This window comes from Syngnathoides biaculeatus, chromosome 6 (genome assembly GCF_019802595.1).
Source record: "Syngnathoides biaculeatus isolate LvHL_M chromosome 6, ASM1980259v1, whole genome shotgun sequence".
Lineage (NCBI taxonomy): Eukaryota > Metazoa > Chordata > Actinopteri > Syngnathiformes > Syngnathidae > Syngnathoides > Syngnathoides biaculeatus.
Window position 1 is genome coordinate 4,250,506 of NC_084645.1, and position 19,159 is coordinate 4,269,664.

The window sequence follows — 19,159 nt, forward strand, 5'->3', positions numbered from 1 at the left end:
TTGAAAACATTCAGACTTGGAGCTGATGTCACCGCTGTTGGCAAATGATTCAATTTTTGTGCAACATAATCGCCAAATGCTGCTTAATCATGTTTGCCTTGGACTCTGCACTCCACTGTTTGACCTGACTCAGTCGATCACAGAGCCCTGATGGGTTTGTATTCCATTAGCATTTCTTTCATGGATTCAGGACATAAACCATTTAGTGATTTATAGTGATTTATCATGAGCAGAAATGTAAACTCAATTATAAAGTTGACTGGAATCCAGTGTAAAGGCTTTAGAATTCAAGTTACATGCTCTGACCTCTTTCTGGTCAGAAGCTCAGCTGCAGCTTTCTGAATGAGCTACAGCTGTTTAATGTTCTTTTTGCAGAGTCCAATCAGAAGACCATTACAATAGTCAAGTCTAATTGAGAATAAAGTATGGATAAGCTTCTCTTGAGCTGCCTAACAGATGCAAGCATTCACTTGAGATACTGTATGTTAGTCATAAGGTAAAAGACAGTTTAGTAATTAATTTGAAATGACCAGTGAAAGTCAGGTCAGAATCTATCAGAACACCAATGTTTCAGAATTGGTCTTTGATTTTAACTGTGAATCCAAGTATTTACTAGCAGCAATCCATCCATCCATTTTCTGAGCTACATATCATCACATGGGTACACCCTGAAGTGGTTGCTAGCCAATCGCAAGGCACATACAGAGACAGACTCAGACAGATAACGGTTGGACAATCACACTTTGGGGCAATTTAGAGTCTCCAATAAATGCACGCTTTGGGAAGTGGGAGGACACCGGAGAGCCTGGAGAAAATCCACGCAGACACCTGGATAACAGACAAACTCCACACAGGCGGGACCGGGATTTGGACCCTGCTCCTCAGAACTGTCAGGCCAGCACTTTACAGTTGCCCCACCGTGCTGCCCCTCTTAGATATAGTTTCATTTTTCCTCCTTTTATTTTCATTTTGGAGGACTTAATTGTTCAGTATTTTACTCAATATTACCATTATCCACAGTACGTGTTTCTTATTTTAAATAACTAGCTGTATTACTTTTAAGAGGGAAGTAAATGTGGCCTACCAGCGTGAGGATCAAATGTTTTTTTCCCCTTTCAAGAATTACTGTTTTGGATCTTAGATTTTTATCTTAGACTTTTTTTCTTCTCTCAGTCAATCTGTTTACATGGAAGCTGATCCGCACCTGCTTCAAATTTGTAATGGGGAGTGTTAACATACTGTACAATGGCCAAAACCTTTTGTAAGTTATTTTGCATCGATATCGCCCTTCCGGACTTCTTTTTTTTTTTTTTTTTTTTTAAATGCATTTAGTCTCGTTGTGCATATACTCTAGTACTGCAAGTTGACTTCACTTCCTTGTACAGTCAGATAGGGGAACAAACAGCTTTGCGGCTCTCGTTTTCACTGCTCTTTTGCCCAGAGCTGTATTTGACAGTTGATAAAGGTACGATTAAATGAAACATAAAATCTTAGTTTGAGGTTTATAAGAGCTGGCCAACGAGTAGGGTAAGAAAACAATTCTAATCAGCTATTTAGTGACCGTCGCGGTTTGCATGTGTACGGAAGCGTATTGGATTCACTTGAAAAAAAAAATCCAGTTTTTATGAGTAATTTTACAAGTGAATACAATACGCTTCCGTAATGAGAGCGAGAGGAGGTTTTTCTTTTTTTCTTTGTCACAGCCGAGACAATATAAAGCTGACAGCTATGACTTAAAGTGAGTCACGGCATTCCAGATTGAACGTGGTGGTAAATTCTTATATCAAACATTGAAGTTGGTAATGCCATAAATGCAGCGGCTACAGGAGAACAAAAGTATAGTAATTATTACCGATTTTATTTTATTTAATGGAAAGTCGGGGCTTGTGGTTGCACTATGGCGCCCTGCAACGTCATTGGGCCATGTAAATAAAATATCATTAAGATACCTTTTTTCATTTCCTGCTTCGGGGAGACGATCCGCGAAAGGCGTTGTTGTTTTGTCGACATAAGCCCCGACTTCGCAGAAACGTGTATTCCATTGTTACATCACACCAAACAGTATTGACAGTGCAGGTGCAGCAAACCACTACTGTTATAATAGAGAGTTGTGCTCAGAACATTTCAGACACTGGCTTTGTTTGTAAAATACTGGCACATTTTAGCAGAAAATGTGAGTGATGACTGAACGGAGAGAATCCAATTTTTTTCCTTAAGACTGTCTTGTTTAATGGGTGTGTTATTTAGAAATACCATACTGTAGATTTATGATGATTTAATTGAAAATCAAACGACATTTCCAAAGAAATTGTGCATTCTATGTAGACGAGTGCATTTATAACTTAATTTTATTTAGTTTGAAACAATTGGTTCCTGCCATTTTCATGAGAAAACATCTCTATAACCCATCATTAATTTTATTGGGTGAAGGTAGGTGTATGTGTGAAGAATAGTTATGAAAAAAATGTGACATACAAATATTTTACATTTGAAATGGTTCTAGACCCAGAGCCCAAGTCTAAAAACTATCGTGGAAGTCTGCAGAACAAATGCCAAAAGAATTAAAAGAAAGAACAGAAAGTATATATTAGTGGACTACACTGTATTAGGTTTTTTCCTTGGCTTTTGGAAGATAACATTAAAATGAAGATAATATACTGAACATAATTTCTTAACCAATATAGTTTCCAGCCTTCAGACATCTGTTAAACAAGTATGTAATACTTTACACTGCTTGAATACACTAAAAGTACGCAAATTATGATTCCCGTTGAAAAAGTAGGATCTTTGTGATTGGCGGTCAACATCAAATACTTAAAATATTCATGTCCCTCCGTGTTCCATCAAGGTTGAAGAGATGGCACACTGGGAGGAGCAGGGAGAGATGACAGAGTACAGGAAGAGTATGATCAAAAGGGAAATGGAAATGGGCACGGTCATGACGGTCTTTAGGCAAAAGACAGAGAGGCTGACTGTTCAAGTCATTATGGAAACGCATCAGGTGGCCTGGACACGCACCGCAGAGAAGACTGATGGTGTCTGTGAGTATTTCATGTTGTTTTATTAAGTTGTAATATTATGTTTGTTCAAAGTAGTTAAACATTTGTAATCAAAATGCCTCTATGTTTCCATGTTATTTATTAATTTGTTTAACGAAAGGGGTTGGGTTCTGTAGGGATTTGCAAGTTTGGACCCTACGTGTATTCACGTATCGAGGAATATATGACCAATGATTAGAAAAAGTTAACAGCAAATCGATTTATCACAAAAGAATGTGCAATACAGACATCCGGGTCTTATCTAGGTTTCTGCCGCACACGAGACGTGTGTCTTCTGGCAGGATAGCCAAAGAAGAAGACAAAAGCTGCCCGGTAACACAAGGTTTTTATATGTATGGGTCCATGGTAAAAGTGGCTGCCCCCCCGCAGTCTGGTCCTGGGCTGGGATGGTAACTTTCTGTTCCTTATCTAGTGTTGTTCGTCTCCACGGCAATGCCTGGGAGAGGAAGATGCCACCAGCCGGTTTTTTGCTTACAAATATCGAGGACAACCCCCGACTCCACAACACATCCTTGTCTGATTAGCAAATGGACAACACTATCTGTTGATTAAATGTATAAGGTCATATTTAAGCAAATAATGAAAGTGCAATAAAAGTAAAATAGTCTTCATTCCCTCTCTTGATCTATGAAATAGATCACGAATCACTAATCCCAAAAGTAACACTTCAAGAAATATGGAAAACATAAAACCCTCTCGATTTATCCAAACATACCTTTTTAACAAGTGCATTGTCTCGTGATTCAGAACACCCGCAAGCTTTAAACCTGCAGGACAGTACTAGAGATCTCAAAAACAGCAAAACATTTCTAAAAAAGTAATATCACGCAAAAAGTATCAGTAGAACAGAAGGGCAAGGGCAATGCAATAACGGGACATGTTGATGTCATAACAATCAGGAAGCGGTGGAATTACTTTCAAGGGGAGCAATAGCAACACTAAAATCATCTTGAGGAGTGTGTCGGCACGGGGGTCTCATGAGGAAATAATAACTGCGGCCATCAGCTGGGGTACCAGTCGCATTCTCAATCAGATAGGTTAAAAGAGAACGAATACAAGGAATGCAACAGTGTCCACAGAGAGTGAGAATAGAGGTGAAGACAGCCAGAGAGATGAAGGTTGATTAAATGACACCCTTCCATTTACCAAACACATTCATCCAGTTATCCCACATAGACGTGTCAACACCAGAGTCTTCCTTCATTTTCTTTGCAAGGGTTTTAAGTCCATCTAAGGCCTTAGTGAGGCGTCCGCCAGGTTGGGTGTTATCTGACAAACACTTCCTTTCTCGACCAACAGTGCATCTAATGCGATTCTATTTTGGAAAGGCATAATACAAAGATGTAGCCCTAAGTTGGTCATGTACAGCTTCAAGTCCTTCAAGGGTGAAATTCCCCAAACGTTGCACATTATAATGTATGTAATTGATACGGTCAACATTTTCGTTAGGAGTAACGGGGAAAAGAGCGGAAATTATAGGTATGTTTTCAAAACCGGCAACTACCTGATCAGCCAGTTTATACTCATCTGGGGCACCATGGGGCACGCCAATAGCGTCAATGTAGGTGTGGTCGTCAGCACCGAGCCAGGGAGGTTTGGACCTACATGAATGGTGTAACAAGCTAAGCGCTTCCTTGAAGTGTTCAGGAGCAACTGCCAGATCATCTAGGGTGATAGGAACAACGGAAATAGGCAAAAGTAAAGTTACTAATGCACATTTGCCCATACTGTTGCGTTGGAGGCGGTCGAACAGGCGGTCCCCTCCGCACCACCACCACACATCAGCACGGCAGACAAGTTGGAAGAAAGGTGCTTCCTGGGTCTCTGCACACTGATCATCAGAGATATTGTCAATTGGGGCACCATTATCTTTAGGAAAATATAGGTGAAGTTTTGGTGTACGCGATTAAACACAGGTTTGTTCTTTTGAGCTAGTGTTACCGGTGGGCACTATCCCAAATTATGGATTCATTTTTAGTCGGCACATAATTTTTCATAAGATCAAGAGCACAGGTGGAGTTGACAGAAGAGGAAACAACATGTAAAAAAGGTCTAGGTCCCATACATACAACACAGTCACTCAGGGTTTTATTAGCCGCTTGTTCCACCATTCGTAACCAATTGTTGTTTACTGTTTGTTGTTTACGGGTGGGCTGTGCTAACAGGTGGCACTGATGTGGGTGTGGGTACGGGGTATTGTTGAACGATTTCCGAGATCAAAATACCAAGAACAACAATAACACCAATAATAAGAATGCGATAGATTTGCTATTCTCCCTCTCTTGGTCCGAAAAGCAATCAGACCATCTGTAGGAATCATGGTTAATAAAGCAACAATAAAATAAAAGTGCAATTAAGAGTCAGCAGGGTGAAGCATAGAATAATGAAACCACGTAGTTCCTTTTCCATCCAAGCGGACAGCTTTGGAGGTATGAGCAGTCACCTTGTGGGGGCCAGACCAACGGGGTTCTGACCACTTAGGAGAGAGTCGTTTAAGGTAGACAGATGACCACTCAGGAAGATCAAGTGCAGGAGGTGGTGTTGGAAGAGTGTCCTGGATCTGTGAAGGGAAATTAGAAGCAAAAGAATGCAGTTGTGTCCAAAACAGTTTATGAGAAAACTTGGGAGACACAGCCTTCCTGCAGTGGTTGGAATGAGGAGGAAGGGCCAGGGATCAGACAACCTGTCAGAAGTTCATCAGGAGAGAAACCAGTAGGGTGAGACACAGTTTGTCTCACAGACATTAGAGCAAGGGGAAGAGCCTGAACCCAATTCATGACAGAAGAAGTACATATTTTAGCCATTTTTTTCTTCAACGTGCGATTTGTACGTTCAGCTGAACTGACTGGCGGGATGATAAACACAACCAAACTTGTGAGTTAACCCTGACCACTTCTCTACAGTAGCTAGGTGCGTGGATGTGAAATGTGTACCATTGTCTGAGCGGATGAGAGCGGGGAAACCGTGCGTTGGAATCCAATGGTTCACCAAAGCTTTTATTCCCAACATGGTGTCTTCCCCAGCGCAGGGGTAGGCTTCTGGTCATCCGGAAAAGGTGTCAACAAAAACAAGAAGGTAGTGTTTACCTTGAACAGGAGTGATCATGTGAAATCCATGACCAGTTCCACACATGACCAGGTGGGTGGGTCAAATGAAGCTGGCAATGGTCTAAGTGTGGGGCAAACATTGTGTAGCTGGCAAATATTACAGTTACGACAGTGGGCATGACACAAGTCAGACATTTTAGGATGCCACCACATGCAAAGTTTGGTTAGCATGGCTCTGGGGCCAATATGAGCCATACAGTGACTTTTAGTCAAAATATCTTTTGTTCAGGAGCTGTGTTGTGCTGTATTTTAACCAATTCACTCAGAGACAGAGGTTCGGGCAGATCAGGAGAAAATTTGTCAGATAATTGAACAAGCATCTTTGGGACATATCCCACAGCCTGCTTGGCAGCCAGATCGGCAGCATTATTGCCGAGGGCTGTGGTTGAAGTGGATTTGGAGGGACCTTGACGATAGCCACTGCCAAAGCTTTGTCCAGGGCTTTGTCTAATCGTTGGATCAGTGTCAAAAGTGCAATAGGAGTACCTTGAGCAGTTTTAAAATCATTCCGTTTCCAGGCAGACAGGACCAACACAGGTGAAGGAGCAGATGTTAGTATGGAAGAGGAAACAGTTAAAAATTCACCTGAGGGCTTCTCCTCCACTACAGCAGCCGCCGCAGCCAAAGAGCTATTCGGCTAACAGTAACAGCAACCAACAGTGAACCGGACCCTTCCGTGAGTCAGAGGTTGGATAGAGAGATCAGCAGTTTAGTTAAAGACAAATATGACTCTGCTGTTGGGGCTGCCAACAGGAGGTCATCAACATACATCAGGAGTTTACATCCGTCTGGGAGTTCTAGATCCTGCAGCAATGATTTCAAACATTGATTAAAAATTCCAGGTGAATTTTTGAAGCCTTGTGGCAACCTCGTGTATTGCAAACAGAAGAATGCATTTGCCAAATCAGTTGCTGTGAAGTATTTCAAATCAGGTGTGATGGTAGACAACATTCTATGGGGGTCTGGTACAGGTAACAATGGTGTAGTCCATCCATCCATCATTAATAGCTCTCAAATCATGTGCCATACGATAAGTGTTACCATCTGCTTTTAAAACTGGCCTGAGTGGTGTACACCGCGAGGAGGTGGATTTTTCCAGGACTCCAGAATTCCACAGGCCAGTGACAGTGTCCTCCATCCCCTGGTGAGCAGCCACGGGCCAAGGATATTGAGGTCTGTAAAAAGGAGATCTTAGAAAAACAGTGATTTTAATGTCTGGTGTCTTAGTACGATGTCCAATATCATAGGGTCCAGAGGACCAAACTGATTTAGGGAGTTTGTTTAACATTGACTCGGTGTCATCATGGTCAGAGTAGTCACGTACGTGTTCTAGTTAGGGTCTCGTGTTCTAATATGGTGATATTAGTTGTCAGAGGTGCGTCAGGAACAATGATGCAGTATACATCTGTAGATTTGGAGATCTGTATGTTACGGAGTGGTGTGTCCTCCCAGTCAGTCATTTGAGTCAGTCATTTCACCATAGGTCCCAGCTCCTGGGCCTCGTGTCCTGGAGACAGAATGAGTGAAATTTGGGGTACTGACTCTTCCTGCATTTTGAATCATGTCATTTGATCTGGTGTAAGAGAGCAGGATCCCGCTAAACCCTCTCTTGCTGTTTATATATGTGTGGATGTAATATCCCAAGCATCACCTTGTATGCGTGCAAAAATTTCCATGTATACTAGATCGTGGCTGCAGTTGTAATATAGTGTGTAATGGTGTGGATCTAGTGGAGGCAGGTACCCTAAGAGTGTTTGACCAGGGCTTCCACAACAGAAATTGATGTATGAGACCAGGTTTGAGCGGTGTTTCTGGTTCAAGTCTGGCCCAATAAATGTCCACAGTTGGAGTTGGTTCACTCTCAGGTGTCATTAGCCATTGTTTAGAGTGGCAGACGGTGTCAGCTGCCGGCATTATAAATGAATGGTGGAAGGTCTGTCCAGCCAAGATTGTCAGTAGGGGTTGAGTCCATTGCAGGGCCTGTTGAGTCCCTGAGAAGCCCATCAATTGCACAGTGTGTTGTGACAATAAAGTGTCGGGAGCGAGATGTTGAGTGAGGAGTGTGTTGCCCGTGTGTCAACGAGAGTGTTCACTTTTCGCCCCGCAACAGTGATGAGGATCATGGCACCTGCATCGCCGGACCCCTGGCTTCCCGGACTCCCCTCATGGTACTGTCCAACCTGCTGCTATCCATCCTGCTGCCAAGGTGGGCCGCTGTCATTTCTGCCTCTGCCTTGGCCACCTCGGTTGTTGTACCAGCCACCATGCCCTTGCATTGGACCTTGAGATGGAGGAGCTGTAAGACAGTCTTTTATCCAGTGATCGGGAGAACAACCAAAACATCCTTGATCACTTTAATGTTGTTGCACTCTCCCCCGGCCCCTCCACGCCTTCCTGCGTATCCACCCCGGTTATTACCTCAGAACCCACCTGCCTGTCTAGGTGGTTGTGCCTGCCAAAAAATTACGTCTGGTGTGGTTTTGGACCTTTATGTCTTGCCTGTGCTACTTGTAATTTAATAAGTTATTCTTGGAGTTTAGTAATTTCATTATCCTTAGCCTGTTATTGGCTGAAATAAACTTTGAGGTGATGCACAAAGTGTCGTCTAAATCTAGTCTCATCTCCGGACAGGAGGTCAGGGTCAGCTTTAAGAGTGGTCTGTCTACTGGTTCAGGGAGACCTGCCAGGATCGCAGTCATGAACATAACCTCCCCCGAACCAAACTGTCCAGGGTGATGTCCAGTCGATTCAGTCCACAGTTTAGTAAACTTAGTCAAGTGCTCAACTGGGTCGTTTCACATAGGGGAAAGAAGTGGGTGTGGCTGTAACAGGAGTGGGGAACCTCTCTCTGACAGCTGCGGCCAGATGCTCGAAGTGTGCTCTCAATATGGTTCCATTGGGTACGTTAAGCATACCTGCAGTTTTCTCGATTTCTCGTTTTTCAATACTAGTGCATGATTTAGAGTCTCCCAGTCTCCCATGCAGAGTGTATATAGACAGCCATGCATTACCACCAGAAGAGAGACGAGACAAGCGAGCAAGACAATCAACATCTTTAAGATCAAACGGCTTGTATATTGGACCTGCTGGAGCCTCTATCATGGGCATCATTGTAAAGCAAAGCAAAGCAAATTTATTTGTATCGCGCATTTTATTCATGAGGTAACTCAATGTTCTTTACATGATTAAAGGCATTTCAAAACAAAGAGATAAAACATAACAATGAAAATGACAAACACAATATTAAAAAAGACAATTTAAACTGCATACAGTGTAAGTAATATGATCAAAAAGTAGATATATTCTAAAAAGCCTTTGAAAAAAGAAGAGTTTTCAACTTTGTAGCGTTTTGTTTGCTTGTTATATGATATTATAATATAATATAATAGCCATCCATTTTCTTTATTGCTTATCCTCATGAGGGTCGCGGGGAGTGCTGGAGCCAATCCCAATTGTCAACGGGCAGGAGGCGGGGTACACCCTGAACTAGTTGCCAGCCAATCGCAGGGCGCATAGAAACAGACAACAGTTGCTCACAATCAGACTTCGGGGCAACCTTGAGTGTCCAACTAATGTTGCGTGTTTTGGGATGTGCGAGGAATCCGGAGTGCCCGGAGGAAACCCACGCAGGCACGGGGGTAACATGCAAACTCCACACAGGCGGTCCAGGATTGAACCCGGACCTCAGAACTGTGAGGTCAACGCTTCACCAGCTGCGCCACCATGCTGCCATAATATAATATATAATAATAGTCATCGTGTTAATTCCGATGCGAGAGGACGCTTCACATCAAATCAACAAGACAGTTTTCACTAATCTCCCCCCTTCAGCGCCTCTCGGGTCCTCTGTGTCTTTGTGTGTGTGTGTCATGTACTTACGTGTGATTCAGGGTGCGTGCGTGTTCGACGTGCCTCCTTCCTCATTTTTGCAGTCCTTCACTTGCGTCCACATATCAAATACAACTTTTCTCGGCCCCATCTTCTTTTCCTCATGGGCTCCTTGATGCTCTCAACGTCACATGCCACCTTACCAGTAACGGGTAGTTTCCTGGTCCCGTTCCAACGTCCGTCACCATCACCATCATTAAATGCGCAGTGCGCCTTTCTCTGTTCACCTCTTCAAGTTCCATGAGCCCTTATCTCATCTCTCTCTTACATCTTGCATTGTCTTTTACATTCTTATTTATATTATATTTACATAGTCTCTGTCAATTTCCTATAACTTCATTGTCAGTTTGTCCCAATCGTGAATTTTACTCAAATTGTGCTTTTGCCATTATTTTAAGGTGCGCTTCCTTTCTTTATCTTGCTTCTTTTTGTCAACATTAGGCATCATTTGCCGCTCAATTTCAATGTACATTTCATCCTTAGTTGGATTATATTCAGCACATTCATGATCAAATTTACCATCCATGATTATTTATTTAATTTAGTGGTCACTCTTCTTCGACTAAACCAAACTGAATTCCTTTCGCGCAACAAATTAGGGTATACTATTCTTTTTTTTTTTTTGTACGCCACCTTGTGACGTCCCAGGCTCAAACCGACGGCAAACCTTCTGTTTTTAAGGGATCCCACCCCCCTTAGGTGGAACAGGTAAACCTCACAGTGCAATTGTACGTCTACAATATACGTCAGCTTCGACGGGATATACAACTTCTCTTTATCTCCTATTCTCTTTCTCTTATTTTCTTATTTTCAATAACTCATATGAGGCATGAACAATCTGATCCAAAGACTCCTCAAATTTAGGCAGTTCAATATGCAGAATTCGACAGTAAACAGGCTTCTGCTTACCTTTTGGTTTTGTTCGCGACCTGGAGAAGTCAGAAGTACAGACGACCACCCTCGAATTGTCCGTATAACACTCCTGTGTTTCTCATCTGTCTCTCTTTATCTCATCTGTCGACGGCCAATGCTCGTCTACCTCCCTCGACTTACGGTCGGCGTCACCAAATTGTAGGGATTTGGAAGTTTGGACCCTATGCGTGTTCACGAATCGAAGATATGATCAATGATTAGAAAAAGTTAACAACAGATGGATTTATTACAAAATGTGCAATACAGACGTCCGGGTCTTATCCAGGTATCTCCCGCTCACGACACGTGTGTCTTCTGGCAGGATAGCCAAAGAAGAAGACCAAAGCTGCCCGATAGCACAAGGTTTTTGTATGTATGGGTCCATGGTAAAAGTGGCTAACCCCCCCACTCCGGCACCCTCCCCACAGTCTTGTCCTGTGGTATGGTAACTTTCTGCTCCTTACCTGGTGTCGTCCGTCTCCACGGCAAATCCTGGGAGTAGAGGATGCCACCAGCCGGTTTTCTGCGTACAAAGATCAAGGACAATCACCGACTCCACAACACATTCTTGTCTGATTAGCAAATGGACAACACTTTATCTGACGATTAACTGTATAATGTCATATTTAAGCAAATAATGAAAGTGCAATAAAGTAAAATAGTCTTCGGTTCATCCATTCATCATCCATGCACATGTTTATAAAAAAAGAAATAATGAAACCAGCCTAGGGGAAAAAAGGAAACAAATAAAAAGCATACACTAACTGGAATGTTGCACTTGACGTCTGTTTTCCTGGTGTGGGTTATAGATATCAGAGGGTAAGATCTCTGTGAGTACAGTAAAATATAAGAACAGTGTCCATTTACACCAGTGGTTCCCAAAGTGGGGTCCATGGACCCCCAGGGGGTGAAAAACATCTTTCGAGGGGGTACGTGATGTGAAGAAAAAAAACGAAATTTTCTGGAAGCTAATCTTGATGTGAGAATTGCTCGTTCCAGTGTTGAACCACGTTTTGATTTATTGTGCAAAAATAAAAAGCAAGAGCACGTGAGCCACTAAAATTTATTATTTCTTTGTACCAGAATGGCATAGCTGTGTCCAGCACTACATTATTGGCGAAAGTTGAGGTTGGGGGTCTGGGAGCTTTTTGAACGACTCACCGGGGGACCGGGGCCAGGTTGACTTTGGGAACCACTGATTTACACTGACGAGAGCAGAGTTCATTGGCTGTAAATAATGTTGAATATTCGGATGGTTCTTCGGGCAGAATGATGTCTGACTACTTGGAGGCCAATGCACGGGACGTAAAAGCGTAAACAAAGGCCCCCGGAGCTCCGGGCTGGCAGACGGTTCTTCAGACGGGAATGACGCGGAGTCTGACGAGCGAGCTCAAGCGGAAGCTGCGAGCCGTGCTTCGGTGTCCGGGGGAGGCCGCGAGGCGAGCTTCAGCATCCGAGCTTCGGGTGGGTAATGACCTCCCCTGGACACAGAAATTCTGCTCACGGCCTCCGCTGGACGCCAAAGCTCAGCTTGCAGCCCGCCGGCGGAGCTTGCTCATCAAACTCTGTGTCATTCCCGTCCGGCGAACCATCCACGTCTGCCAGTCCGGAGCTCCGGAGGCCTTTGTTTCTGCACTTACGTCACGTAGGCCTCCGAGTAGTTAGACTCTGGCGTCATTCCGCCCGAAGAACAATCCGAATATTCAACATTATTTACAGCCACAGATTCAAATCTGTATGGAAGTTTTCCTCCGTCTTCCCTTATCAACCGATACCGCTATTTCTTCATCAGATGGGGATGAATCCGAGAAATCAGCGCTGGGCACAATGTAATCGAGCCTTTGGTGCAGCACCTTACACGTCAAGTCTGTGCACGTCAGTCATGTGATTTGCAAAAATGGCAGTGCCCCTGAAAATTCGTAATTACCGATAAAAATCTTCTCAAACACGAATAAATGAGAGAGATTTTAACATCACTTTGTCAAAATAGAGTACATATTACATGACTTATTGGATACATTGTTCTTGCAAAGCACTGGATTTCCCCTTTTAGGTGACATTTTAACTGAAGCACATACATCTTACGTGGACCCACAGTAGGTGCTGAAATAACTTGCTGTCGCTCACTTGAGTGCTTTCCCCACAATGCACATTTCAGCTCCTTCCATTTGTATTTTATAGGATTTAGATATGGGCTTGACAAATAGGCTGTTTTCTTCTTAAAGTGTAAGGAATGTCTCATTTCTAATGGAAATTATTTTATCCAGATGAAAATATATGTTCAACTGTGCCGTAAAATGCATAACCTTTTCAATGTTTCAATCAAAAAATACAAGTGTTTATGAATTAAAGTCTGCAAACTTTGACCTAGTTTCCCGTGTCTGAAAAACACCTCCTTTCATGTGGCTGACCTCTGATGTTACTTAAGGTAATCATTCTGTTGTGGGACTAGGATTAGCACAGAGCGTCGTTGGTTTATGCCGAAGAAAAACCCATTCATTTCGAGAATTCCTCAGTTATTATAAGATAAAAACAATCTGTAAAAATGGTGAAAATGTGTGTGGTTCAGTTTTGTAGCAATTCAAGTTATTCTGGTCACAGTTTACAGTGTTTTCCAAAAGACCAAAGCCTCAGAAGAAAGTGGGAAAGGTTTGTGCAAACGAAGAAGGCTAATCTTTCTAAACCCTGTCAGCACTCTTGCCACATGCAGTGAAAATTTTACCCCGGACTCTTTTACTGGTGGACTCATGTCTGAGATGGGTTTTAAATGTAAAAAAACTTTTAAAACCTGGATCAGTGCTTACCATACAGCCAGTTCCTACATCTGAACAGATCGCTGTTGCTAAAGGCACAAAAGGCGAACTTGGATTGGTTGGTGAATGTGGACACACTTCGACAAGCTTGCCTCCCTCAGAAAGTACCAAAACTGCGAAGAGCTTTTGTTCAAAGACAAGTTGCAGAGGTATGTATTTTTTTCCTGAAAACTAGTAACACATTGTTAAACATTACATGGTTGAATGATAAAAGCACATGTCGTTCTTAGCGAAAACAAGATTTTATTACCGCAAGTCATTTGACCATTCTCAACTAGAAAAAACAGATAATAACGTGTAGTAATGGCGACACGGTGGCGCAGCTGAAAAACGTTGACCTCCCAGTGCTGAGGACCTGGGTTCAATCTCATCCCTCCCTGTGTGGAGTTTGCATGTTCTCCCCATGCCCGTGTGGATTTTCTTCGGGCACTCTGGTTTCCCACCACATCCTAAAAACATGCAAGATTAATTGGAGACTCTAAATTGCCCCTAGATGTGATCACTAGTCACTCACAGGAGACCTGTTTGCAATGTATCAAAAATAATTTGTGCACCATGAAATAGATTGAAATGAACCTGTGCTTCATCTACAGATTTTTTTCTTATTTTATAATCTTTGAACCTTATTTTTCTATATTAATTACAAATGTTGCAGGAAGCATAATCTGCATGAGAGGTTGAGATCGAACCAGCAGATGCTGAATCTCCATCTGTGGTCCATTCCAAAAGTTGCCAATCTGATGAAGTGCCTATTCATGAGAAAGGAACACATATCTTTCCGACAGCAGTGAGAATACTGAAACATGTATTTCAACCTCAGGTGTTCTCAAAGTACTTATTGAAAGACCAAATAATAATTCTGTGCAAATGTTATGTAACATCCATCCATCCATTTCTTTGCCGCTTCTAATGTCTTTAGTTAAACGATTTGTATATTTCATAGGTATAAATAAATATGTTAGTTAAAAAGTTAGTCAAAAAGTTAAAAATGTGTTTATTTCATGATGCGATGTGTTAAAAAAGTTTTAAAAGAAAAAGCATCAGAATGACACCTCTTGACCTGTGAGGATCATTCAGTTTCTATGCGGAGTGGGTACTCTGTTCACCAATAAAGGATCTTTGATGTGTCCCTGGTGTAAAGATGAGCATGGTGAACATTAAAATGCCACTGTCATGAAATCCATGATTTTTAGTAAGTTATTAATGAAAACAAACAGCAGCTGACATGGACACATGCGTTTTTTCACCACAAAACATGATTTTGATGTTTACAACTTTTTGGAACTCCCGCCATGAAAATCCTCTCTCGGGATTTGTTTTCGAGAAGAAACGGGAAGTGACGCACATGGTAGGACCGCCCTCAAGTGGACTCATTTGTTTCTATTAGTTTTACCTCCGGGAAGGTAGCTCGTTGTTCCTTCGTGTTCGCCAAAAGGCTGGCTCGTTGCTTTGCTCGACATTGCTTGAACACTCGGGAGGATGGATTTACCCTTCATAACTTCATAAGAGATCCGGTTCGTCGTGAAAAATGGATTGCATGGGTACAAAGGACGAGAGCTTCATGGGTTCCGAATGACAGGTAGGTGTGTATACAGGTATGAAAAAAAGTAATAGTTTGGGGTGGTCCACAGAATCTGTCTCTCATAATGTAACAAAAGATCTGTGTATGTATGACAGGGGTGCTAAATGTGTCAATGTGCGCGTCGGATGGCTTCTACGTCGGGCACGCCCGCGAAATCTGCCGTGTCTGCTCGCCCACGAAGGCTGTCATGACAGCTCGCCAGCGAAGGCTGCCGCATCATGTCTCGCGGACGTGCAAGGCTTCTGGGAGTCTACTGCCGCGGCAGTATTTATGAGCCAGCCTGGCCGAAGCTGGTGGTGTGTTGGTCAAAAGTTGTATGACACACTGATAAATGCACCAGGAACACATGGACTGGTATCATTGATCTTATCTCTGAATGTGTTTCCATCCAAAGCAGAGGATATACAATTGGCGGCATTCATCTTTGGAACTCCCCTCGGTTTCCCCTGAAGGCGAAGGTCCTCTTGGAAAGATGGAGATTTGGCATATATTGATGCACTTGACATCCCACGAGGTGTAGCAGATGAGTATAGGTTGGCTAACCAGATTGCTGCAGGATGGGAATCCATCATGTTCTGGATAACCCCGAATAAAAACGTTGACAGAATCAACTGCATACATTACAATGTACAGAAACTAGCTAACTCTCCAGAAGCAGGCTTTATTGCCATAAGGGAACAACCAAGTGCAACCTCACTCATGGCGTTCCAGAATCGCATAGCGGTCAACATGCTCCTGGCCGAGAAGGGTGGCGTCTGTTCAATGTTCGGTGACCAGTGTTGTTTATTCAAAATATCACAGCACCTGATGGGTCACTCACGAGGGCCATTCAAGGTCTCTGCACTCTGAACCACAAGATGAAGGAGCACTCTGGTGTGAACACATCAGCCTGATCTGAGTGGTGGAAAAAAAAAAAGTTTGGCAAATCTAAAAACTTGGTGTTCTCTGTCCTAGTTTCTATAGCTGTTTTTGCAGCTATTCTTACATTGTGAGGATGTTGTTGTATTCCCTGCACAATGGCATCACTTAACCGACTTATAACCACTGCTATTGCCCCGACAAATTCAAAATTGGCAGAAATATATCCACTATTGACACAACAGGGTAATGACTGATATTTTTGACCATGATTTCGCCGGAAAGGCAGCAACTGTCAGTGAGACAGCAACCTTCACCTCCACACAGCACAAGGTCCATGGCCCCCAGGAGGAAGTCGCTTTCATCATCACCATCATCAGGTTTTTCAGCTACGAAAGCCTACGTCAAAGCTCAAGAAGCTCAGGCCCAGCTCGTCTTTGCTGAAAAAGAGTCAACCATGATGAGGCAGAGAGCAGACCTAGAGGCAAGTGCATTAAAGCAAAAGGCTGAATTAGATGCCAGTCTACACATTCTGAGATGTGAAAAAGAAGTAGCAGCAGCCTATGAAAAAGCGGCAAGGCAGAGTGGGGAGTCAGACATGGAACCCCCCCATTAAAGATGAGCCCTTTAACGCTGCACAGCACACCAGGGAATATGTCGAACAACAAGGTGAGCTACTCGGATCCTTGAAAAGAAATGACAATGTGTTAGACAGGCAAGTCATCAACCAATCTTTTGACCCAAGTTACAACTGCAACTCCACAAGCTCCGCCACCAACGAACAGCAACATCAAACATGAACAGGAAGTAAATCTCGGTCCAACTAACACCTCTTCATTTCATCCTTTAGCTCGCACTTTCCAACCCACAAACAACAACCAACCTGAAGCAATTGGAGCACATGATTTTGCAAAGTATCTAATTTGCAAAGAACTAGTTAGAACTGGTTTGCTGCATTTAGATGACAAACCAGAAAACCTTTGGTCATGGAAAACCTCATTCATGAGTGCAACTAAAGACTTAAATCTATCAGCTAGAGAGGAGATAGATTTACTAACAAAGTGGTTAGGCTCAAAGTCTTCAGAACAGGCTAAAAGGATTTGTGCTGTGGACACCCTTTATCCCACTGCAAGAGCAAAAAATGGTTTGGAAACGTGTCAGGTTTACCAATTAGACATTTATAAAACTGAACAAAAAGAGAGCAAAGACACCAGTTCAAGTCTCACGAGGAGAGAGGAGAGCAACTGTCTCGTACAATTCACCACTGCACTCTCTGATTATCCTCTCCTCACAATCTCTATTTATTTACTTTAAAGACACCCCTTATTTATATGGATGTTGCAAAAAAGAGACGGCAAGCAAAACAGTTGGAAACAAAGGGTACTTGTTTGTTCATGTGCGTGTGCATCTGTGTGGAAGATTGCTGAGTACATGTGCAGTCATCATTTCTTTAACAGGCAGCAGGTGCTCCTGGTTCTAACAGTTCTGATGATTAGATGTTTTTGTTCTTGCTATCTCTTGCTAGGCGGCTGCCACGTTATCTAGAGCAGAGCAAAGCATTTCTTTATTGGAAGCAGATTTATAATTATATTCACAATTATTCCTACATTTCCCCCCTGTTTATCCTACATTTGCTAGCACGTTTTCTAGAGCAGAGCAAAGGATTCTTCATTGCAGGCAGAAACAGTAACTGAATTGGTGTAGAGTAAAGCATTTCTTCATTGCAGCAGAAGCAGTTACTGAATTGGAGCAGAGCACAGCATTCTTCATTGCAGGCAGAGCAAAGCATTCTTCATTGCAGGCAAGAACAGTTACTGAATTGGAGCAGAGCAAAGCATTTCTTCCTTGCAGGCAGAAACAGTAACTGAATTGGTGCAGAATAAAGCATTTCTTCATTGCAGGCGGAAGCAGTTACTGAATTGGAGCAGAGTAAAGCATTTCTTCATTCCAGGCAGAAGCAAATCATTCTTCATTGCAGGCAGAAGCAATTACTTGATTATATTTACAATTATTTCTGCATTATCCTCCTGTTTATCCTACATTTGCTCAAATCCTCACATCATCTAATAGATCACCCTTTCAGCTTTATTCTACAGGATTATATTTATGAAAATAAAGTTACACTCGGAGGAAAATATAATACTAATTTGTCATATTCAGGATCAGAGAACAAGTCTAAAAGAAAAGCCATGACGTCGTCATCATCATGGTCAAAAATATCGGTCATTACCCTGTTGTACCAATAGTGGATATATTTCTGCTAATTTTGAATTTGTTGGGGCAATACCAGTGGTTACAAGTCGGTTAAGTGATGCCATTGTGCAGTGAATACAGCAACATCCTCACAATGTAAGAATAGCTGCAAAAACAGCTATAGAAAGTAGGACAGAGAACACCAAGTTTTTAGATTTGCCAAACTTTTTTTTTCCACCACTCAGATCAGGCTGATGTGTTCACACCAGAGTGCTCCTTCATCTTGTGGTTCAGAGTGCAAAGACCTTGAATGGCCCTTGTGAGTGACCCATCAGGTGCTGTGATATTTTGAATAAACAACACTGGTCACCAAACATTGAACAGACGCTACCCTTCTCGGCCAGGAGCATGTCGACCGCTATGCGGTTCTGGAACGCCATGAGTGAGGTTGCACTTGGTTGTTCCCTTATGGCAATAAAACCTGCTTCCGGAGAGTTAGCTAGTTTCTGTACATTGTAATGTATGCAGTTGATTCTGTCAACGTTTTTATTCGGGGTTATCCAGAACATGATGGATTCCCATCCTGCAGCAATCTGGTTAGCCAACTTATGCTCATCTGCTACACCTCGTGGGATGCCAAGTGCATCAATATATGCCGGATCTCCGTCTTTCCAAGAGGACCTTCGCCTTCAGGAGAAACCGAGGGGAGTTCCAAAGATGAATGCGGCCAATTGTATATCCTCTGCT

General features: G+C 42.7%; 1 protein-coding gene across 12 annotated transcripts in view; it reads left to right on the top strand.

The window, feature by feature from the left end:
• The first annotated feature begins 742 nt into the window (after positions 1 to 742).
• plcg2 (phospholipase C, gamma 2) overlaps positions 743 to 19,159 on the top strand; it is a 177,289-nt gene continuing 158,872 nt past the window's right edge. For 2 of the 12 annotated variants that reach the window (XM_061822284.1, XM_061822278.1), the window contains exons 1-3: positions 746 to 1,261; positions 2,849 to 3,041; positions 13,815 to 13,928. In XM_061822284.1, the coding sequence (XP_061678268.1) occupies positions 2,858 to 3,041; positions 13,815 to 13,928 (298 nt within the window). In that variant the 5' untranslated portion in view covers positions 746 to 1,261; positions 2,849 to 2,857. Of the gene's footprint in view, positions 1,262 to 1,317; positions 1,528 to 2,848; positions 3,042 to 13,798; positions 13,929 to 19,159 lie in introns of those variants that run through there. The other 10 variants (XM_061822281.1, XM_061822290.1, XM_061822287.1 and 7 more) reach the window with 10 other exon arrangements.